Source organism: Penicillium manginii, assembly GCF_028828005.1.
Source record: "Penicillium manginii strain IBT 31320 chromosome Unknown utg000002l:1.0-5564898.0:1.0-5567710.0, whole genome shotgun sequence".
In the NCBI taxonomy this organism is placed as follows: domain Eukaryota; kingdom Fungi; phylum Ascomycota; class Eurotiomycetes; order Eurotiales; family Aspergillaceae; genus Penicillium; species Penicillium manginii.
Window position 1 is genome coordinate 4,970,806 of NW_026643103.1, and position 22,499 is coordinate 4,993,304.

The window sequence follows — 22,499 nt, forward strand, 5'->3', positions numbered from 1 at the left end:
TTGGCTGATGGTGCTGACTCACCCCTGCAAGGTTTTCTCTCGGCGAAATATTGACCGCCGAGCCAATCATCGTTCGTCAAGTGGGACCACTTGGCCGAGTCACCGCCGCAGTTACTCAAAAGTTGAGGTGAATTTGATATCCATTTTCAAACAGCTACAGATGGTGTACCAATCAGCTTGTTGTCTTTTTCAATTGAGATGCGATGGAATCAATTATAGGCCATGTGGGGCCAAGAATAATGAAAATGTGACAGTATTCAATACCCATCACCAATTTCAAATCATCAGGGGCAATATTGCAGGCCATCATTTTGGTCTCAGAATCTAGACCACGGCTGCTTAGAAAAGATCACCAAGATCACTTTCCCACTTGGAGTTGGCCGGCATCCACCTCAGGATTTCCCATGATTAATATTAATCACCACCGGGCCCGCTCTTCTCCCACGCCTTACGTAGGACATACCTCCATACCCCGTACTATGGAGTCGGTGATCCCCGCTAGGTCAACGATCTATTAGTCAAGGAAAATACTACTAGTCTGTTCCTAGTCTTTTTTTACCAGTCGCTCGTGTTGGCTTGATTTATATACATGTTGAAGTCAGTAAGATTTGTTCCTAATCGAACCTGCTTAGTTCAGCTAGTAGTATCAAGGTAAACAGGTGATACCTGATCAGTCGCTCAACGGTTGTTTGACAGCATGAGCAACCATACATTACTACTAACATGTCTTCCAAGCTCCTAGTAGCCCCAATCTTCATTCCCATCATCATGACCAGGTTCAGGAGGCGGTGGCGGTGCCGAGTCGGAATGAAAAGAGTCCATATCGCCAATGAAGCTATGCTGCGCATTGTGCAAACAGGGGTGATTGGCGAAGTATGCCACCTGGGCATCCGCCAAAATCCGCAAGGGGGTTCCTGATCTACTTCAAAGCCATTTCTTTCTTCCTTAAACAGACCCCGGCCAGGCGCGATGCGATGCCTATAGGCATCACGCGTGGAAGTGTCTGAGTGCGATATATTGTGAAACATCACCTTCAAGTTGTGAATACGAAACCTGGGCGAAAAGGTTAGAAATATAACGTGGATTGTCAAAATTAGACACACTCACAAATTGATGAGAGCTTCGCCATCATCAGTGCGGAACAAGAGGAGCATGGTACTCTTATAAGGATCATAGTACATATTCATAAAGCTCCCTATCTACCACAACTTCAAGTAAAGCTCTCGTACTATCTCGTTAACTATCTTCAATCTTGCCAGTAGTATAGCTATTACTCTACTAGTATCCAGCCCTGCACAGTATCTACGACAAAGCATTCTATTATTCGCGTCCTCCCCAGAGAGGTATACTATGGTCTTCTCGCAAAGAAGCAGATCGCCTGCCTTGACGTCGCGAGTGCTAAATAACCCTCTGCCCGTGACATTCACTGGCCTCACCTCAATCGGACCAACTTGAATATATGTGGCGTATTCCAGTATAGACTACTCGTTCAGTACTTCATTCAAATTCTTTGCGTTAGCAGCCCTAAACTTGAAGTTCTCAACAGTGGTCCACGGCTACTGGCTCAGAACAAACAAGGGGAGAAAATATTATTGAATTGTTCAATTGTAGTAAGCACCCATGGCATGTAATTGGGATCATTCATGGGGATCATTCAAAACCTGAAGCGTTCAAATAGACAACATGCAATTGGAAGTACCTTGTATTCCATCGGCCGTCCCTTGGGCAATTCAGAACGACACAACTGGGCAACAGAGTGCTAGAATAACCCAGGTATATTAAATCTAAGCAACTAAGTCTTCAAATAATAGTAAACCTCTCCAAGAGGAAGAAAAAGATAGACAAGTTTGTCAATGGTCTGGGTCACGTGACTTAATCTGTGGGCGATGGCTCGGGATTGCAGAAACTCAGCAACTTGTCCTGGCGATAATGTCACCCTACATTCTGAACATCAAAGAAATGACCAACACACGGTCTACTATGGATTGACAGGAACCGAGTTTGGTATCGAAATTGAAATACATAGTCAAAAAGCACCCGGTTTATGCAGACCTCGGACAATTTAAGACCAGCCGCATAAATTGACGAATACTTGGCAATGGATCAGACAACAAAAAACCAGGATCATGGTTCAAAGGATGGCACAGCAAGGCCAAAATCAAAACGTGACTATCCAAAACGCCCTCGGGCCTCCGAAAATAAATTCAATGCCCTGCAAACGGGGATCAAGGAATTTCTGAATACCCCGCCATCACAATCACTTCTTGCTGATCTCGAGATCTCTTTTGACGCCATCACCGCGTCTCTTCCAAAGCGTTACACGGTCTATGAGCCTCTCGTTCTGCTGCCGGCAAATGCATTTAACGCACCCCCACTCTGGGGCACATTCTGTGCCGCGCTATCACCAGAGCAGAAAGATCTCTTATATACCTCAATAGCGAAGGCCTTCGGACGACTCGGCGCAACCCATGTGGCAGTAAACGCACCCATTGCCATGACCACCCAAGGTCAAGAGAACCGGATGCGAAGTCCCGCCGGCCTGATTCCACTTCACGGCAACTTTGGGAATTCCTCCATAGCCGCGGGGGATGAAAGTGAACAACCCGACGCGGCAGAGCTGGAGCATGCATTCTGGGTGCAGACTGTACAAAATCACGGCATTCAACAAATCTGGGCTCCGCTCTATACGATGTTCTCCCGCGGAAATATTACAGAGAAGGCCCGAATTTTGGGACAAGGTCCCTCTCAAGGAACATTTCCAGGCTTGGATGAGCAATCCTTACGAGGGCAAAAAATCTCGGACATCAGTGTTGTTGACATGTATGCAGGCATTGGTTACTTTGTCTTTTCGTACCTCAAGCGAGGTGTCAAGCGTGTCTGGGGATGGGAACTGAACGGTTGGTCGGTGGAAGGCTTGCGTCGAGGATGCGAAGCTAATCGATGGGGCTGCCGAGTGATTAAGGTCCGGGAAAATGGGGGATTGGACATGACGGTTGAAGAGCTTGTGGACAACCTGACAGCGAATGACCGGGTTGTCATCTTTCATGGAGATAACACATTCGCGGCTCAAATTCTCACAAAGGTCCAACAGGTTATGGAGCAGAGGAATACGTGGAGTCCAGTTCGTCATGTCAACCTGGGCCTTTTGCCTTCCTCAAGACCATCCTGGGACAATGCGTGCAAGGTTCTTGACCGACAGCAAGGTGGCTGGTTCCATGTCCATGAAAATGTGGACATGCGAGAGATTGAAGAAATGAAGGAAAAATTAAGGACCGAGCTGGCAAGACTTCGAAAGATCGTCCACGCCGAGCATGACATACCTGGAGACCCCGTCATAGACTGCCATCATGTCGAAAATGTTAAGACATATGCTCCAGGTGTCATGCATTGCGTCTTCGATATTCAAGTTGCGCCTTTTGAAGCGTCTCTCGGTCTTGCAGAATGACAGAGATGAGATTATAAGCTGACTCATGCTTAATGCAATGTTAATCATGACAGAAGCCTGTTTGATACCTTGGACCCTTTCTTCAAACAGTACGCCCCAGAATATAAGCTTCGAATATGGGTAATGCCATCACACGTCTATTCATAGCCTGAAATGGCTCGCCAGTTCATATCATTAGAGTCCGCACAAGGCATAACCATGAGACATTTCACCCCACCAAAGTCCTATATGTGAATGTTTATGTACATTAAGAAAATAATATTCAACCCAAAAACACACTAGAAGTTGCGACGGAATTTCGAGGGGATGTTGACCTCGACAACCTCCATGCGCTCTAGCTTCTCGAGTCGGATCTGGGCAAGTTCTTCCTCATCGTGGCGTCGGAAATGTTCGATATCCTCAGGATGCGTGAGGTCTTCCTCGGTGGTATCATCTCCATGGAACTTTTCGAAGTGATGAATCTCGTACTCATACTCCATGTCGCCATGGTGTCCGGGGCCGAAGCCGAGGTCGGGCAGCCGGGTGCCAGCAGCGACTGCCTTCAACCAGGCGTCACGGGTGATAGTACCGGTGTTTTGTGGATCGAAAAGGTCAAAGACTTGACGGACAGCAGCATCTTTGCGTGACTGGTCCACGCCCTTATTGGATTCGTCGTCGATACCGTAGGTCTTGCGTACTTCGTCGGTAGTCCATGCCCCGGATGCATCGTAGTCGTGGAGTGTGAAGAACGAGGGCGCATCAAATCCATCGATGTGATGTTCCTCTAGAGAGTATATTAGCAGTCATTCAAGACCCATTGAGTATCTTGGACTTCATCGTACCCATCATATGTCTGGTGGCCCAGTCGTCCGACTGCGGTTGATCATTTGAGTGTGAGCCATGGGCACTGGCTAAACCGCTGCTCAGTGCGAGCACTCCGGCGACGAAGCAAACCAATCGCGCGACCATTATTGAAAGATAAAAGGATATGCTGTACTCTGTACTGGAAAAAGAACAGCAAGTCGATTGCGGCCAACTTCTCCCCCGGGCGCCACAGGAGAACCCCGGGCCTGAGCTTGTTTGCATTGTTTGCACCATCGTGAAATTCCGGCGACGCCAAAACTGTAAAGAATCCCACGCATCACCCCATATCAACAGCGGACTCCGTGGGGAGTCCAATTGGCCGATTTCACCTATTCCACCTTCCTCACTCAACTACCGTGATCTATTGCTTGACGGAGATGCTTTGATAATGCAAAGTTTGTGGTCCCGTGCCGGCCGCTCGCAGACGTCCTGTCGTTGCGTTTCGTGCTTAAGCACGACCGCCAACGGGGTCGCTTCGCGATCGGCAGGTGCTGCCAGCAAGAAACGTCTTCGCATAGGCAATTCCGTCACCGCATTGTACACGAGCATATTCGCCGCCGCCGCCCTAGCCGATGCGAGAGCCAAGACTCAACGACGAAATGACTGGGAGGAAAAGATTGCCGCGGTCAAGGCCGAGGTAGATGTATTGGTGGATGAAGAACAACGCATTCTCGAGTCTTTACAAAGTCGACGGAAATCCCGAGGAGTTCAGCGATTGCTACAACCCGGGGGATTGGGCACAACCTCGAACTTTACATCCGCACCGAAGCAACGAGCGACCTTGGCCCGGCCCACAAGGTCCTACCATACTACCCAACGCGGTCTCGCCAATGCGACCGCTGCGGAGATCCAGGACAAATTGCTGGAGGAGATGGACGTCTTCGACCCGGAAGAGGAGGATCTGGTTTTGGAACAGCAACCACTACCCAACTGGATTTTGAAAGAGCCACTCCGGATGAAGGCTATTCAACTATTAGCGTTGAAGCAATTTGCGATTCGCCTTTTGCTGAGGCCAGCCGTCGCACACCGATACTCGGGAGTCAAAATGAACTACGCCCCGGATTTCGAAGTCCCTAAGATCAACGTGGACAGACTTCTAGACGAGTTGAACAACATCCGCCGTCGCATGAAACATTTACGAGAGGACAAAAATGCGCATTACGAAGATTTGACACAGGGGCTTACCAAGAATATGTCGGACCAAGACCAACAGGATAGGACCTTGAGATTTCGTGAGCGGCTAGATGACGAGCTTGATCAGGATATTCATCTTTACATGTGTCAGGAGATGTTTCTCCAAGAGCTACTGCTACGCATCTCTCAAAATCTCATGGTTTCCAAGGAGCCTGATCGCACAGCAGCATTCCGAGCCATTCTCATTGCTTTCACCCGCACCCGACAGAATGATCTATGCGATATGCTCTTGAAAATGCTCATTCCGAACCAATTCTATCTCAGCACATCCCTGGTCATCACAATACTGGCTTTCTTCCGCAAGTCTAAGAACCTCAAAGACTTTGACTTGTTCCTCCAAATGCTCAGTGGAGAAGGATATGACATTAACATTGGGTTCCTTGGCTATTACCGAACGATGAAGATCAATGGTGTTGATATTGTCGTTCCGCCAATGGACAGCAATAACCCTGTCCTCTATACCGAGCTGATCGCAGCCTCTTTACGGTTCGATCAGCCAGACAGGGCGGATGCCTATCTTCAAGCCGCACGCAGAGCTGGTTTCTTCGATAACTATCATACTGTCGCAATTTACCTCCGATTTTACAGCATCAGACAGGATTGGGAAAAGGGATCGTCTGCACTGAAGAGAGCCATCACCCACCTCGTGTCATCAACGGATCCCGTAGAAAGCCACGTCCCGCGGCTTCTTGTGCGGATGGTTCAACTATGCGATGCATGCAATCGAAAAGAGGTGTCGCAAGCTTTGATTGATGCTGCTGTACACAGCGGCTTTGACCCGAACATCCCGCTGCAACAAGATGAACTCACCCCCATCTATGACCCTGCGGGCAAACGGTGGAAAGAGGCGGCCAAGTCGGCATCATCGAGAGAGAATGCCCATAATCCTCTTTGGCAAAAATGCTACGACTTTGCAAGCATATTTGGTGAATACTTGAGCAGGCTCGAGACATCAGAGAATGCTAGTAAAATCCAGCAATTTGATCAGTTCTCTGCTCAATATGCGCATAATTCCATGGTCGCCTCACTTGCCCATGTTCCAGGACAGACCGGGCACACGATGGTGTCCAATTTGTCGCCAATCGGACAGCCAGAGGTTGATCTTTCACAAAAGACGCAACCGCAAAACCAACAGTCGGAAGAGCTCGCATCAATGAAGATTGAACTAGCCCAGCTTCGACAGCTAGTCTTCCAGATGCGCGAGCATCATATTGAATCATCATTCAAGGATGATGAGTTCCAGGAAGACCATGTCAAACCGAGTCTACAGAACCTTGAGACTGGCCCCAAACCCGCCAATGATATCGAGGACCCGCACATGAGCATCGAATTCGAGCGGAAATCTACACCCACCGAGGAGAAAAGACATCCTTCGTCTGGGAAAAGGAGACGCGCAGTTTCAAAGTCAATACAATGACCATGAAGACTTTCAATTCTTCGTTGGTTATTTTGAAGATTTCTACAAACTCGTTTCGGTAGACCAAATCTCGTTTGTGGTTGAGAAGGCGACTTGGTAGCCCGTGTATACATTACAGAAAAATTGGGGTTTGGCGCTTTGATGAATGGTTATAAATTTTGTACATTACCCCAGCATGTCTATGAGTATAGACTCAATAACAAGAAAGAACATGTATCATATTATACAATGAGCTTTCGTTAAAAACTTTGCCCCCTACTATTAGTTACGACTACTAGTATGTATAATCGGGAAAAGAACTGCAAAGGACTCGGAGATGCACCGAATATAATACAATGATTGAACTTCTACCTGAAGACTTTTAGGCATTTACCGGAAATTTTTGACAAAAGGGAATCTAAAACGAGGACATTGAGCCGTGAAGATCTAACACAAAAAGAGACAATGGTCTATCGGCGCTCGGAGCGCATCTTTTCCTTGCGAGCGAGTCGGTCGGCGGCACGCTGGAGAGATGATCGGATATCGCCTTTAGGGAACGAGTTGACATCATAGTATGTGGGCGCAATATCCTGCTTCGGTATTAGCAAATGTAAATAGTGGTGGATCAAGAATACTGAACGTACCAATAGCCACTCGGGCTTAATAGCGACTACCGTACGAATGTAGTTCTTGGTAGTAAGAACGAATTCGTTGTATAAGACCCATTCCGCATCGTGGGCCAAGACAGTGGACGGGTGCAGAAGAACACTTTGGTTGTCCTTGATGGTGGTGTATACACTCTTGCCTTGAGACTCCTTCTTGGCAACTTGCATGAAGAATCCGGCACACAGAGCGCGACGGATGTTCTCGTAATACTTCTTGTCGTCGAAGGGGGTCGACACCATGTCGAGTTCTTCGCGCTCCATAATTCGGAGCAATTGCATGCGAACGTTGTCCGCGGACTGCAGGGAACGAAGGGAGAGGAAATGGTCGTGGCACCACTGCTTGGGGTTTGCTTGCGCCTCAGCACCCTTGAATGCGTGATAGACGTTCAAAAGGGTCAACTGATCACCATGCTCGTGAGAGAAGAGAGCCTTCATCTCATCGGCGCGCTTCCGCTGGGATGCAGGGCGAACGAACACATTAGGAACGGAGAGGAGAGCAGTGATGGAAAGAATTTCGTTAGAGCAGTAAAACTCGGGAGAGCTGATCAGCATGACTGCCAGAACCGGATCAAGCGGGAAGTCAGATGCCAGGCGACCAAGTTGGGTGAGTTCACCCTCATCGTCCAGACAAGCCAAATAGTTGAGCTCCTCCAACGCTCTCATCAAAGTCTCTGGCGCGGGGGGGGTCCATCAGATCAAAATGAACCAGGTCATCAATTCCAAGCTTCTTCAATTCGAGCACGGTAGAGGACAAGTTCGACCGAAGAATCTCAGGGTATGTCTGCTCGATAAGCTCTTTCTTGAAAGCCTCCTCGGTGTAAAGACGGAAGCACTTTCCAGGACGCGTACGACCCGCACGACCAGCTCGCTGTTGCGCGGAAGCCTTGGAGATGGGTGAGACCAGCAGAGATTCGACACGGATACGGGGGTTGTAGATCTTTTGCTTGGAGAAACCGGGATCCACCACATACACGATTCCGTCGATGGTAAGAGATGTTTCGGCAATGTTGGTGGAGATGATGACTTTCCTACCGGGGCGGCCACCGGGACGACGAGCCGGAGGTGCAGGGTCGAAGATGCGTTGTTGCATGTGGGGAGGCAGACTACCGTAAAGCGGATACACCTTGAGAGGGCCAGCATCGGCTTCCCTGACCATTTCGTCACCCTCAAGTGCAATCTTGCGCGCGGCATCTTCAATCTCTTCTTCACCAGTTAAGAAAACCAAAATATCTCCTTCATCTTCGGTGGCGTGAATCTGTAGGACAGTCCGAATGGCGGCCTCAACGTAGTCCTGCTCCGGCTCGGGGGTGTAGAAAATCTCGACGGGATGGGTTCGTCCAGGCACTGCGAGAAGCGGCGCATCCAAAAAGTAGCGCTGGAACTTTTGCGCATCAAGGGTGGCAGACATGATGATGATCTTGAGGTCAGCCCGGCGCGCCACAACTTCTTTCAAAAGACCCATGAGAACATCAGTAGCCATTGTCCGTTCGTGAGCCTCGTCAAGGATGATGGTGCTGTAGCGCGACAGATTGTGATCGTTCATGGCCTCTCGCAAGAGCATACCATCAGTCATATATTTCAACAGAGTCTTCGAGCTCGTCTTGTCTTCGAAACGAATACTATAACCGACTTCATCGCCAAGCTTGACATCCATCTCCTCAGCGACACGTTGGGCAACGGACATGGCCGCAACACGACGAGGCTGGGTACAGGCGACCATCTTGCGCTGGGTCTGGGGGAGGTCATCGAAGAGGACGAATTGCGGGATCTGGGTGGTCTTTCCGGAACCGGTTTCACCAACGAAGACAAGGATTTGGGATTGCTGGTAGAGCTGCAGGAATTCATCGCTGGAAGAACAGAAAAATGTATATGTTAGTATGACTGAATAATGGCGACGAGAGGGACGGAGGGCTTCAGCTTACCGCTGCTGGTGAACGGGCAGATCACGACGACCCTTCAAGATGGAGAAGTATTTGCTGGAAAAAGGCTGACCATTGAACGGATTCGCATCACCATCCTCGGCCTTTTTGGCCAGCGCCGCCGTAGTCTGATGGCGCTTGAACTTGGCAAAGGCCGAGCTGGAGTCGACCTTGGAGTGATTATCCTCGTACATGTGGGCGAGGTATGGGTTATTCTTGGGGTCTCCGGCCTCCATCTTCTGACGCTTTGCTCGCGAACCGTCCTCCGGGTCTGAACGACGATCAACCATAGTGCGCAATGCTCTCAAGTCGGGGAAAGGTGGTAAAAAGTCGGGCGAGATAAAAAAAATCTCGGATCGGCCTGGACGAGGGCGATAGAGAAAGCCTATCGCCGCATTCACCGCCTGTATTATTCTGCCTCGCCGCTCCCCACAATCAAGCGAAAGGGATTCCCTGATTCATATCTCGTATATCAGAGCTTGAGACAAGCCCCAGAGCTTTGATCAAGATGGAAAACTACGCCTCTGATGACCCAGGTCCAGCCTTCCTTATCGGTCACCATGAAAGTAACCGATCTATGGCCGTGACCACCGATACCATCTTCAAGGTTCACGAATCTAACGTGGGTAGCCCCCTCCTGTGCTATTCTTATTCTCATACATCAGTACGCATATTGACGAATTTTAGTATGATATGTTGACGGCACCTATCACAACCCCTCACTTTCATTCACGGGTCTTGGGGCTGCTCTCTTCTTATCTGTCCAACCTCCAGTCACCAACATATGACTCCATTGGGACTATGGGAACGTCTCAGAACACCCGTCCACTGATTGTGCCAGCCCTGTCCAAACTGGATACTCATCTCACCCCCCAATGATGCTACTAGCCAGATCGTAGGAGTGATTAGTAGCTGGATTGACCTGTGCTCGCCAGATCCTTTGATCGCAGACTTGTCGCGCCAGGTGCTGCTTTTGGAGGTTGCATACGCCGCTTTCTGTGGTATTGGGTATCTTTTGGTCCCTAGCCCCAAACTACACCATGGTGATCTTCATTCAGAGGGTGTGGTTTACTATGCTCGGGCTATTCAGGATGCGATCAACCTTGGTCCCTACATCCAGTTTCATATCTGGCTTCAAATGACTGATAGCCCCGAGTTGGAGGTTGATACGATTGGAGATTTGGCTCCCCTTGCCCGCGCAGAATACCTGCTACCCGAAGAAGGCGTGTCCCCAAAATTGGATCTCTTTGGTACTTGGGATGCCTGGGATTTGATTCGCAAGACTTGTAAATACCATACAAGGTTGCTCGTAGGTAAGATGCGCTTAGGCCCCCCCCCCCCCCTTGTCCCCTCCTAGAATCATCTTTTGCTAAATTATATGACAGCCCTGGTGATGCCAAGACAGCTACCCCCTCTGACCGTGCAATCGCGCTGGCACTCGGAACCCGTGCATCTCTTGACCATTGATGGCTCATGCTTTTTGAAAAACCAGAAGGGATATCCGGTTCTATCCAAGGCCCACCAGTCTTTGATTGCAAAGATGATGCGTCTCCGAACCGTACCTTGGATCCTTCTCTGTGACGTGGGATCCATTCCTGGCATCGAGGACACGGAAGTGGATGGGGACGAGGAAAATAAGTCTCCACTCTCCGGCTCCGAGTATCCCAGCTTGTCTCAGGTGGCGGGATCAACCAAGAAGCATTTTGATCCCACCCCACATCTCTCCTATATTCGGAATCTGCAACAGCGCCAACCTGCACGAACCCCCATCGAGCGATTTGGCGTGGGGTATCAAGATTATTTGCAGGCTCCTTTGCAACCGCTTACTGTCAATTTGGAGAGTATCACTTATGAAGTTTTTGAAAAGGATCCGATCAAATATGAATGGTATGAGCGTGCAATCACAAAGGCACTAAGAGACTGGGCCGATCAAAAGAAGCCAACATCTCACCCGGATGGAAAGGTGATTCTTGCCGTCGTCGGTGCTGGGCGTGGACCACTTGTGACTCGAGCACTCAAGGCCAGTGAAGAGGCTGGGGTTGAACTTGATCTATGGGTCGTTGAAAAGAACGAAAATGCATTTGTTTTGTTGCAGCGACATAACGAGACTACCTGGGGTGGCAAGGCCACATTGGTCAAATCTGACATGCGGAGCTGGAAAGGACCGCTTGTGCGGCGTCAAGCAGGAGGAAAGGCCGGTCAGGACCTTGTCGGTGAATCGTTGGGCATCGAGGACTCCCTATTATATGACCCGAAGAAGGGCGATAATGACCCCGGTCGAGCATCTGATGTACCCGAAAAAAATGCCGCTGACCTCTCGTACACCCACGTCGACATAGTGGTTTCTGAGTTGCTTGGGTCGTTTGCCGATAACGAGCTGTCCCCTGAGTGCTTGGATGGAATTAACGATCTCATCAATCCTGTGCATGGAATTTCCATTCCGGCTTCATACTCGGCCCATTTTACGCCAGTCTCAGCCCCCAAATTGCACTCAGATGTGATGAACCAGACCGTCTCTAACCCGGCCGCCCCGGAGACGCCTTACGTGGTCATGCTACACGCTATCGATTTCCTGTCTTCGCATGAAACCCCGATTAACCCTGATGCCGGAAGCCAAAACCCTACAAATCGCTCTTCTGGCTCAAGCGCACCCATTACGGCCACCGAATTTCAAACCCCTTTCGTCCAAACAGCATGGTCCTTTTCTCACCCGAACCGGAACATTCCAGACCAAGCGCCATCCTCGTCCACCATCTCAAATGCCCACAACGTACGACAGACCCGTCTGTCATTCCCTGCCCAAAACCGCGGTGCATGCCACGGCCTGGCTGGGTACTTTGAAACCGTTCTGTACGGAGACGTAGAACTGTCTACCAATCCGGTAACCATGGAAGAGAAGAGCGCTAGCATGATCAGCTGGTTCCCTATATACTTTCCGTTGAAGGTAAGTTTTCTCCTCCGGTGATATTTTACTCCCGCTTTTCGATCGGGCCATTTTTAATGCGACGTGTGCTAATATCTACAAAAACAGACACCCTTGAATGTCCCTGACAACGGTGAGATTGTTGTCACAATGTACCGTCAAACAGACGACCGTAAGGTCTGGTATGAGTGGATGGTTGAGGTTTTTGCCCTGGAGCCTACCCCCGCAGCAGCGAGCAAGCGTGCCGTGCCGATGATGAGCGGCGCCCAGTCTGTATCACCCAGCGTTGAAAGCCTCAAAATCAAGGAAAACAACCAAAGAAGACCTGGAAGCACACCTGGATATCGTCGCGTGCGGGTTGGCATGAGTGACCTACATTCAAGCATCAAGGATGGCTGTCTGATGTGAGAGTATACCAGCTGACGATGAAGACTTATCCTGTGTCTGCTATATCTTTCACTGCATAAATTACAAAAAAAAAAAGCCCACTGGGGCCAATAGAATGATGACCTAGAACCAAAATTCCGCTTATCAGGTATTCGACTCGCCTGGCAATTATCAATACAACTCTTCTTTTGTAAAAATCCCACAAAAACCACCAGAACTGTACATTTCCAAGGTTCATGATACAAGGATAAGACTCATGACCATGACCACCTGGGCATGGCCATAACTACAGGCTTCCCAAGGGGAACCTGATGATTTTCACATGCTTTTGATAAATTTGATGGGATTAAATTGGTGGTATAATGTGTTCAAGGTTTCTCGTGAGTGATATTTGAATCTGCCTCCAATATGGGCCGCGTTGCAGCAACTTCTGCGACCGATAGTGATCTGTCGATCTCCGATGTACCTTTCACTGCTAGAGGGGTCCGCGAATCTGCCTCCACTGGGCGCTCCGATCTCCTGATGATCATGGTACGTACAGGCGCATCTTCCAAATCGTCGTTTAACTTCGCTGGAAACCTCCAGGCGCATAACCCAAGTCCAAGATAAGTGCCCATACAAAAAAAGAATTGAACAACCTCGCGAGCAGCAATTGCCACCTGTGTCGGGTAGATGTGTGCGAGGTAGGAGTTAATGCTCCAAATAGCCCAGAGTCCGTTCAGAGCGAAGAAAAATCCACTCGCAGTGAAGGTAAGGTATGTGGACATCTTCAATGTGGACATTAGTTAACTGTAGAGTGGAATAGAAATCCTCTTTCAACTTACTCTCATATGAGGTGCCTGGGATGAAGTCCGCATGCCCATGAAAATCATGGCCCCCAGGATCTCCCAAGATCCCACCCAGAATAAAATCCACTTGACCGACATAATTTTTGACCATATCTGGTAGTGGTCAAGTTGCAGAGTGTATTTGGGTCGGATATACTGCATTTGGCCCAGAATATTATAGACATACCAGGCAAAGTCAACAATGCTTATAGCGACAAATATTCCCATAAGAACCCAATGAAACCTGTTTAAGCGAGGCCAAAAGCTACTCTGACCCATAATTTCCTGTCCAAAGGTGTAGATAGTTGCATAAAATATGTAGAACAGAAGGTTGACTGCGATCAACATCAAGCCTTCGCTAATCGGCTCTGCGGAGGGATAAGTGTCCTTCAGGTGAACGCCTGCGAGACGTATGGAATTGTAAACGCCGACAGATATCTCAGCTCTAACAAAGTAGAGCACCATTAGCAGTATTCCAAGGCTAATGACGATATAGCAAGATATTTAGTTGAAATATTCTCACACTTACCCGAGGTAAAAAACCATGGATGCCAATAAAGCCTTGAAAGGCAGTGGGTTCAGGACATTGCCCCTCTTTCTTTGGAGAATGATATATAACGTAACCAGAATTGCTAGGCCTAGGGCGAGTAGGAGCTCAAAGACCGCATAGCAGATTCTAAAAACAGCGCTACTTTCACCGTCGAAAGAGAACCTCATGCTGGGTTCGCTCCTGTCTAGCGACGCGACTAGAGCTTGAAGATGTCGACATAAGATCTCGGTTGAAGTGCAGACAAAAGATTCAGAATCAAGAAGAAAACACGTCTTTTAGTGATTTCAGAGCATTGAGAGGACAAAGGCAGTGTTAGGGATTCCGATCGCAGGCAAGACCAAGGCAGAATTGACGACGCATGTCCCTTGAGGCGAGCCGAGAAGCTCCAATGAACAAGTCTGATTTGCCGCCTGGATATGGGATCGGCGCCTGGCAAACGCCTGGGCACCCCTGGTGAAACTTGGAAATTGCCAGTGGGCGTCCGTGAGTTCAGCCTTGAACATCAACGAGAAATATTAACCTTCGGGTCGCTTAGTACTGGTCGCTTAAATCATAATGAAAAGGCTGATCCATTTAGGCGCGAAATTAAACTATGCTGGCAAAATCGCTCAGGCTGAGCTTCTATTCTCATTTTTCAAGATTCTTGGCCCCTGTATTTCTTCCTGGTGAGCGTTTCACCTTGACCTACACAAGTAATGATCGGCGTAATGCACAAGGCAGTGAGCATTTCAATGCAAACCAATTTGAAAGCCCAAGGTATCTCACATCAGACCTGATGCGCAAATACTCCATATATTAATCGTTTCTACATCAAAGCCAAATATAGACGAGGCGTTTAATCTCAGTGTCCACGGCAACATTTGCTGGTTTTACCTGGTATCTCCAACTTCCAAGGATTTGACAGATATACATTCCATGGGCAAAAGGTAATGTTTTAAAATATTGCGTAAAATTATTTTGCGCGAAATGAGAAACCAGAACTTGTGCTGGTAGGAAAATGGATATTAAAGGACTTTCTCGGGCCAGATATCATCTTTGAAGACTACCCCAGACCCTTTAAGAAAAGTTTAGTCACCATTCATTAATAGCCACATGACGTCGACAGATGTAGGCCATTTTTTCTACATAATGGGGACAACGCTCAAGCACGTTCACATCTTCAAGTTAGAACTTGAACCTCGGATCAGATTGCGCAGCTGAGGGCGCCGGGGTTATCATACATTCCGAGAGTGGGTCAGGTCCCGATCACGAATTGAATTTTAATTAATTTGTGTTCCCATTCTCCAAGTCGGACCCGCCTTTGCAGATTGAATACTAAGTGAATGAACAGGTCAGCCGATGCTCGCCGAGACCTGTTCCTGTAATCCCTGTCATGCAACCTCGGCATAGTTCCTTCAAGATGAACTGAAATGCGGACGAATTAATCTGGAAGCAAGCCCAGCGATCTTGGATTGGCTGGCTGTCATTGGGCAGAAGAATTCTTGCCCGCATGCGTTCGGTGGCGGATTTAGCCTGTCCTACCTTAATCGCCAAGGTGTTCGTCACTCGAAGCCACTGTTAGCTGCTAGTTGCTAGTTGCTAACTAGGCTTTCACTTTCGGGCCAAGAACATTCGTTCTACCCCGTAAATCATCCAAAGTCAGCGAACGGCAGAAATTCGGTAATCCATCTTTCCATTCCCATGTGGTCGCCTTCAATCTCGATGATCATCGCCGGTCTCATCGCTTGTCTCAAATCCTCCCCGGACCAGTCCCCCGGAAAGAGTTAGACGCCCGCGGAGCCCCATCTTCATCCACGGTCCATCTATCGCCAAGCTCTAACAATCGCTCCAAATGGGTCCGCATCAGGCTGCCTTAACCACTGATTGACGATGTGATCTTCACAGATCGAATGTTAACAGGTAAGTACACCGATGCACCGAGGTAATTCTACTCGTTGGAAAGCCGATATGACTGGCAATCACTGCCAGTCTCGTCTGATCATGCATCCAATTCGTCGTTCATTGCATGGTACGCAACGTTCCTGGTGGATAATCAAGCAGGAACCGGGCTATCCTCCTGCGTGGAACTGAAATGGCCTCAGCTGAATATAAAGGGCCGGCGACGGTCCTGGGGATCACTTCAATCAGCGAAACCCTTGTACCAAATAATCATGCGTTTCTCAATCCTGACAGCAGTGTCCGCCGTTGTTGCCCTTGGGCATGCTCTGCCAAATAACCTGCAGGCTCGAGGTACGATGACATAGAAGGATCTCACTTTGTTTCTACCACTCATGTATTTGCAGATATCCCAGCCAACGAATTATCGCAGTTCAAGTTCTGGGTGGAGTATGCGGCTGCATCCTACTGCTACGACAATTATGCTTCTAAGCCTGGCCACAAGTTGACCTGCTCGGCTCACAACTGTCCCCAAGTGGAAAAGAGTGACACTAGTATTGTGTATGACTTTTCCAAGTGAGTATACCACAATTCCAGAGACACGATAGACCTCGTCACTAATTGACATAGCACCACCTTAACCGATACCGCCGGCTACATTGCACTAGATAACACCAACAAGGCTATCGTCCTGGCCTTCCGTGGCTCCTATTCGGTTCGCAACTGGATCGCCGACGCTTCATTCTTCTACACCGACCCGAAACTCTGTGATGGCTGCTCTGCAGAGCTGGGCTTCTGGAGCTCGTGGACTAACGTCCGCGATCCCATCTCAAAGGTCCTGAATGAAACCGTTACTGAGAACCCCGACTACGAATTGATCGTCGTCGGTCATAGCTTAGGCGCCGGAGTTGCTACCCTCGCTGCTGCTGATCTTCGTGTCAAGGGTCATCCCTCGACTAAGCTATACGCATACGCATCTCCTCGTGTGGCCAACCCAGCCTTGGCCAAGTATATCTCCGCACAGCCAAATAACTACCGCTTCACCCACATCGACGATCCCGTTCCCAAACTGCCTTTGATTGCTATGGGATATGTTCATGTCAGCCCCGAGTACTACATTACTGCACCAAACAACGCAACTGTATCGGCTAGCGAGGTCCAGGTTCTCAAGGGGGATATCAACTGGGAAGGAAACACTGGTACTGGCGTACCATCATTGACTGCATTCGATGCCCACCATTGGTACTTCAACGAAGCAGACGGCTGTCTCGGAGCTGGTTTGCCTCTTAAATAGATACAGACTTAATGTGGCGTGATGTTCTTTGAATCTGGCTGGAATTGTGATAGTTTAGTTGATAGAAGTACAATAATAGATGATAATTTTATGTGTATTCTTATTTTTGCATTGTTTTATTCTCTTTCCGACGTCCAACCATAGTAATAGTACGGTGCAATTTATCAAATCCAATTGATTGACGAAATCGTTCAAATTTCCGAAATAGTTATAGCCAGAGCAACCAGATGTCTAAAAGCTTGACTCGGACAACGCGCTTCAATTTCACTACGCCATCATGGATCTAACCATGGCAAAGAGTAGGTAGTATAGTCCAAATTTCCAACCAATTCAATATATTCACCACTACCTAGGTATCTCGTAAGTTGAAGGAGATAATCAGAGGGTCTCATGCCAATGAGAAGCATTCTATTCCGGTGCAATCTCAACAACCACCTTTTTCGCCGAGACACCCCTCTTGAGAAGATCTATACCTTCCTGCACTTTACCAAGACCTCCATTTATAATGACAGGATCTGGTTTTGCCTGGAATATTCCCTTCGCGAAAGCTGACGGGATGTATTGGCGCCAAACTGCGTCCCCGACCTCGGGATTCGTGAATCCAGGGGCTAGACCGTTCACTTCAAAGTATCAGCAAAAGTTTCATCATGGAGGATAAGAATCTTACCAAATACTCGTTCCACATTTTCAAAGACCGATCCGTTGGGAGAATTCAAGACTGGTAGTTTGCCACCGCCAATTCGCGACAAAATCTCTCCACATTTGACCTGAGTGTCCTCGCCGCTAATACAGTCGATGACCAAATCACCTGGTCTTAGAAGATTGGAGATCCTATCAACAGTATCGGGATCTTTGTGGTCAAAAACTTCGGTTGCCCCGAGTTCCTTGACCTGAGCATGGTTAGCACTGCTAGCGGTGGTGATAACTTCAAGACCCGCAGCGCGCGCAAGTTGAATGGCGGAAGTCCCGACAGAGGAGCTGCCTCCCCATACAAGAATTTTCTTTCCTGTCAACTGGGGGTTCAGCGTGGGAAGAGGCGCCTTGAGCTGGACGAAAAGCGCACTGGAAGCCGTGCTTATAGAGATTGGGAGGACGACGGCATTAGCCAATGGCAGAGAATCCGGTACCGCTGCAACTAAGATTTCGCGACAAGTAGTGTATAGTTGGAATGCAGAGTTGGATGCCTTTCCAGACACAAAACCATCACAATGACTAGAAGATTTATTAGCAACTATCCAGGGGGGGCCCATAATCTAGTCAAGGCTATATGGAGTAGACCTACCCAATAACTCTTTGTCCGAGTTTAAATCGAGTAACGCCGGAGCCCAGTTGAACAATGGTTCCCGCGACATCAGTTCCAAGGATGAAGGGATACTTCAGCTCGAAAATGGCTTCTTCTTGCAGCTTTACAGATGTTAGATTCTTCTACTTTAGGTAACGTATTCTATCCACAGGATATTGGGGCTGACCTGACCTTCCAGTCTACTGGATTGACAGCCGCGTATGCGACTTTGATGACAATTTCATTTTCTTGTGGAATTGGTGTCGGTGCAGGCCCAATCTGCAGAGGCTTCGATTTCGCGGAGGCAATCCACGCTGCTTCGTTGATAAATGGAGACATTTTTTGCTATTATCTCGTTGCCGGATTGAATTGCAATGAAGGTTATGCACTGAAGTGTACGCAGAAAGTTCGAAGGAATGAAGTTGGCTTTAAGTCCTTTTACATCATGATGCCACACCCAATCTATGAGCGCATTTGTTTAATGTCTCTATTGATTTTTACATGTTGGTAATCAATATTAATTACTAAGATGATTTGTAGTTGAGGGTTGGTCACATAATGAGTGTCGCCATTTGTCAGGACTATTTGTAACTTGGTTTCCCCCAGCATTGTCGGCTCCCACCTATCCCACCTATCCCACCGACCCTATGATCACGATTTTTCATTGCTACTGAGGCAATTGGTGCCTCAGGCATGAAGATCACATTGCCGGATTTATCATTTCCGGTTTAGGTAGCCTTCTCCGATTCTCTCTCTCACACCCACCACCATTAAGAGTTTCCAGTTCAAATAACCAGGCAATTAATTTTTCCGATTTATCTGTTTTTGATTAAAGGGGCAACGAACTTATTAGTCTGCCATAGATTATATGCCGGGTCAAAAAGCGTCACAACCAGCTATTCTAGATTGAATTTCATGATCTCTGCCTCTGCCTCCGACATCCGGATGATCGCTTAGATACCCTCAAGCTGTCCCATTTACCGTTGGATATGAACTTATTTGCCGCTAACATCAAAATCGCAACGAGTAAAAGGTAATAGCCAGATTAGCCCAATTAATCATGTTTCTTACCTAGTGTCAACGATCCATGAAGAGAGGGCCTTGGCGTTCTATTCTATGGCAAGCATAGTAAATAATAAAGATGTGGAATCTCAACACTACTAGTATTAATTCTAATAATGATAGAAATAACTACTAGCCACCGCTGGAAGGCTGAAAACCGCCAAAATGCTTGTTCGTCGCCATGGTTTCATGGGTTGCCAACGAATCGGATCCCCCACTCAACAAGACCCGATTTGTTTAGCTCTGCTCCGGTCAATTAGTGAAAATGAGCAGGTGAATGCATTGGCCCGATTGAATGAGCTCCTCGCAAATATTTCAAATCAATTGGAGTAGTTCTGTCTTTAGGGGGGGGGTTTTTTGAAAAAAGAAAAGAAAACTTCCAAGGTTGAAAAAGAAAAAAAGGGATGATGGAATGCAATAAGGGCGAGTGTACAGAGTATATTTGTCCGGGACTTTTGGTCAACTTGAAGTACTCCGAAGTAGCTGAGTTAACGCGAGTCAATTGGGTTTTGCTAGTATGAAATACCATCAACCTCCGGGCTCAATTATTGGTTGGGATAAAACAATAACAGCTGCGTCGTGGCCAGTGGGTCTTCTTGGTGAGAAGCGACCACAATCCACCGAATGCTGCCTGCGCTTCCAGGGCACAAGAGTTCTACCATGGGAGAGACATCCTATTTTTGCTTTGCTCTCAAGTTGCCTCCCACGAAGAGAAGACTGGGGCTTCAAGTACTCGGCATTGCGTATTGATAAAAAATGTGTTCGCCGAGGTGTACGTAGGTCGCCCGGTTAGATCCGCCGCGCCAGGCCAACCACGCAAGCTGCTACCGTCATCCGCCATCGCCCAAGCTTTTCTGGTGGAGCCACCAGATTGCTCGATTCAAGCTGAATTCGAGATAAGTCTTTGCTTTTTCGCTTGTTCTTCCCCACTCAAATGGCTCTGTAGACCAATCATCCAATCATGATGTCTCTACTCCTGAATCATTGTCTGTGCCGGTGGAGGTGCTGCCCCATGGCGGAGGAGAATGGCGTACTCAGTTCGTGGCAGATGGAGTCGCTTAATATAAATAGATATTTTGAAGACAATGATTGCCTGGTTTCCTGGTCTACGATACGTTTGCTTCGAGCCCTATAAACTAAAGGATCCGCCGTTGTCGTCTCTTCACTCGTTTTGGACTCACCTCGCTAGTATTCCATTCACCAGGGCATATATCATCCAACCTCTCGAAAAAAAATTGCAATTCACAGTCATCATGTTTGTCGACTCTTACCTGAAATGGGCTGCGATTGGCCTGGCTACTGCCCAGCTTGGTGCTGCCCAAACTTATACAACCTGCAACCCGCTGAAGAGTTAGTCGATGCCCTCTCCTCAATTGAATGATAGTCTCTCGATATCTAACACTTTCCTTTCTAGAAACCTGCGCTGCGGACACCGGTCTGGACAAATGGCAATTCGATACCGACTTCACTTCGGGCACTTCTTCCTTCAGCAAGTGGAATGTCACCGCGGGCACCGTTGAGAGCACTTCTCTGGGCGCCAAGTTCACCATCTCCGAGCAGGGAGATGCACCCACCATCGAGAGTGAATTCTATATCTTCTTCGGTCGCGTCGATGTCAAGTTCAGAGCTGCCAACGGTACTGGCATCATCAGCACCATGGTTATGGAGTCTGATGATCTTGATGAGATTGACTGGGTAAGTGACTCGTAGATCCTATATTTTCCAAGGTTTCGACCAACGTTAAGGCCTGTCTAACACATGATATAGGAGCAAATCAGTACCTACGATACCTCCATCGAGACCGACTATTTCGGCAAGGGCAACACTACCTCCTACGATCGCGCCACAACCGTCACTGTTTCCACCCCTGAAGAGACTTTCCACACCTACAGTGTTGACTGGACCTCCAGCCGTATCGAGTGGCTGCTAGACGGCACTGTCGTCCGCACCTTGGAGTATGCCGATGCTGTCTCCGGCAAGAATTACCCCCAGACTCCCATGCGCGTCAAGATCGGTATCTGGGCCGGTGGTGACTCTGACAACTCCGAGGGAACAATTGAGTGGGCCGGTGGTGAGACTGTCTACACCGACGGTCCCTTCTCCATGTACGTCGAGTCCGTCAACATCACCAACTACAACCCCGCCCAGGCCTACAAGTACACCGACAAGACTGGCGCCTACACTAGCATTAAGGCTTCCAATGGTACTACTTCGACCAACCTGTCCGGCACTACATCGAGCTCTATCTCTAGCAGCGCATCAGCCAGCTCTTCTTCCAAGGCCTCTAGCTCTTCTGCTGCTAGCGCATCCGCGTCGTCTTACATGACCTCTGCCGCATCGATCTCGATGTATTCCTCAATTTTTGCCACTGCCATGGTCGTCCTTGCTGCTGGTGCCCTCCAACTATAGATGAGCATTGCCTACCACTGTGATAATGCCTGTACGCCTTACGTGATGGTATATTTGTGATTATAGACCAGTCAAACATTTCAAGCTTTCGCTCCTTTCAAGCTTTCGCTCCTTTCAATTATCAAGTTCAGCTTGCACTTCTCACCCCCAATTACTACTATTACTATATAGCATAGTCGGTGTCCCTCTTGAAAATGATACGGCAACAGGTAATACCAGTGGACGCGGAGAAAGTTGTCGAGTTGGGGAGTATGATTCGTTAGGTCGTTGTATTTTTCCGTTATTGTGATGCCCCAAAGTACCGAGTACGTATAAGGATAGCACAAGCAACTCTTGGGCTTGGTCTGCTCCATGGTGCCACCTGCAACCCGAAAATCAGGGCCTGGATTGGGGCATCAGCCGATGGCGCCGAGAAATGACGGGTCGCC

At 48.4% G+C, this 22,499-nt stretch overlaps 9 protein-coding genes across 9 annotated transcripts; 5 read left to right on the forward strand and 4 right to left on the reverse strand.

The window, feature by feature from the left end:
• Nucleotides 1-2,098: 2,098 nt before the first annotated feature.
• On the forward strand, nt 2,099-3,445 carry N7533_003150 (tRNA(Phe) (4-demethylwyosine(37)-C(7)) aminocarboxypropyltransferase; the record flags this gene model as incomplete). The annotated part of the gene is made up of 1 exon (XM_057099800.1): nt 2,099-3,445. One exon carries the CDS (start codon nt 2,099-2,101, stop codon nt 3,443-3,445), a length of 1,347 nt encoding a protein of 448 aa, XP_056964936.1.
• Nucleotides 3,446-3,723: 278 nt separating this feature from the next.
• Nucleotides 3,724-4,393, reverse strand: N7533_003151 (nucleobindin SSP120; the record flags this gene model as incomplete). The annotated part of the gene is made up of 2 exons (XM_057099801.1): nt 3,724-4,208; nt 4,267-4,393. The coding sequence occupies 2 exons, from the start codon at nt 4,391-4,393 to the stop codon at nt 3,724-3,726; spliced, it is 612 nt and encodes a 203-aa protein (XP_056964937.1).
• Nucleotides 4,394-4,676: 283 nt separating this feature from the next.
• N7533_003152 (uncharacterized protein) lies at nt 4,677-6,899 on the forward strand (the record flags this gene model as incomplete). Its single annotated transcript, XM_057099802.1, has 1 exon — nt 4,677-6,899. One exon carries the CDS (start codon nt 4,677-4,679, stop codon nt 6,897-6,899), a length of 2,223 nt encoding a protein of 740 aa, XP_056964938.1.
• A 449-nt stretch (nt 6,900-7,348) lies between these two features.
• Nucleotides 7,349-9,752, reverse strand: N7533_003153 (DEAH-box ATP-dependent RNA helicase PRP43; the record flags this gene model as incomplete). The annotated part of the gene is made up of 4 exons (XM_057099803.1): nt 7,349-7,468; nt 7,523-8,212; nt 8,250-9,390; nt 9,466-9,752. The coding sequence occupies 4 exons, from the start codon at nt 9,750-9,752 to the stop codon at nt 7,349-7,351; spliced, it is 2,238 nt and encodes a 745-aa protein (XP_056964939.1).
• Nucleotides 9,753-9,970: 218 nt separating this feature from the next.
• N7533_003154 (protein arginine N-methyltransferase) lies at nt 9,971-12,793 on the forward strand (the record flags this gene model as incomplete). The annotated part of the gene is made up of 5 exons (XM_057099804.1): nt 9,971-10,084; nt 10,150-10,285; nt 10,362-10,775; nt 10,848-12,406; nt 12,494-12,793. The coding sequence occupies 5 exons, from the start codon at nt 9,971-9,973 to the stop codon at nt 12,791-12,793; spliced, it is 2,523 nt and encodes an 840-aa protein (XP_056964940.1).
• A 347-nt stretch (nt 12,794-13,140) lies between these two features.
• N7533_003155 (uncharacterized protein) lies at nt 13,141-14,316 on the reverse strand (the record flags this gene model as incomplete). Its single annotated transcript, XM_057099805.1, has 3 exons — nt 13,141-13,539; nt 13,597-14,044; nt 14,129-14,316. 3 exons carry the CDS (start codon nt 14,314-14,316, stop codon nt 13,141-13,143), a joined length of 1,035 nt encoding a protein of 344 aa, XP_056964941.1.
• A 1,983-nt stretch (nt 14,317-16,299) lies between these two features.
• N7533_003156 (lipase family protein) lies at nt 16,300-17,318 on the forward strand (the record flags this gene model as incomplete). Its single annotated transcript, XM_057099806.1, has 3 exons — nt 16,300-16,378; nt 16,432-16,600; nt 16,655-17,318. 3 exons carry the CDS (start codon nt 16,300-16,302, stop codon nt 17,316-17,318), a joined length of 912 nt encoding a protein of 303 aa, XP_056964942.1.
• A 408-nt stretch (nt 17,319-17,726) lies between these two features.
• Nucleotides 17,727-18,939, reverse strand: N7533_003157 (zinc-binding alcohol dehydrogenase family protein; the record flags this gene model as incomplete). Its single annotated transcript, XM_057099807.1, has 4 exons — nt 17,727-17,938; nt 17,986-18,530; nt 18,601-18,722; nt 18,793-18,939. 4 exons carry the CDS (start codon nt 18,937-18,939, stop codon nt 17,727-17,729), a joined length of 1,026 nt encoding a protein of 341 aa, XP_056964943.1.
• A 1,976-nt stretch (nt 18,940-20,915) lies between these two features.
• On the forward strand, nt 20,916-22,071 carry N7533_003158 (glycoside hydrolase family 16 protein; the record flags this gene model as incomplete). The annotated part of the gene is made up of 3 exons (XM_057099808.1): nt 20,916-21,012; nt 21,077-21,357; nt 21,430-22,071. 3 exons carry the CDS (start codon nt 20,916-20,918, stop codon nt 22,069-22,071), a joined length of 1,020 nt encoding a protein of 339 aa, XP_056964944.1.
• Nucleotides 22,072-22,499: the final 428 nt, after the last annotated feature.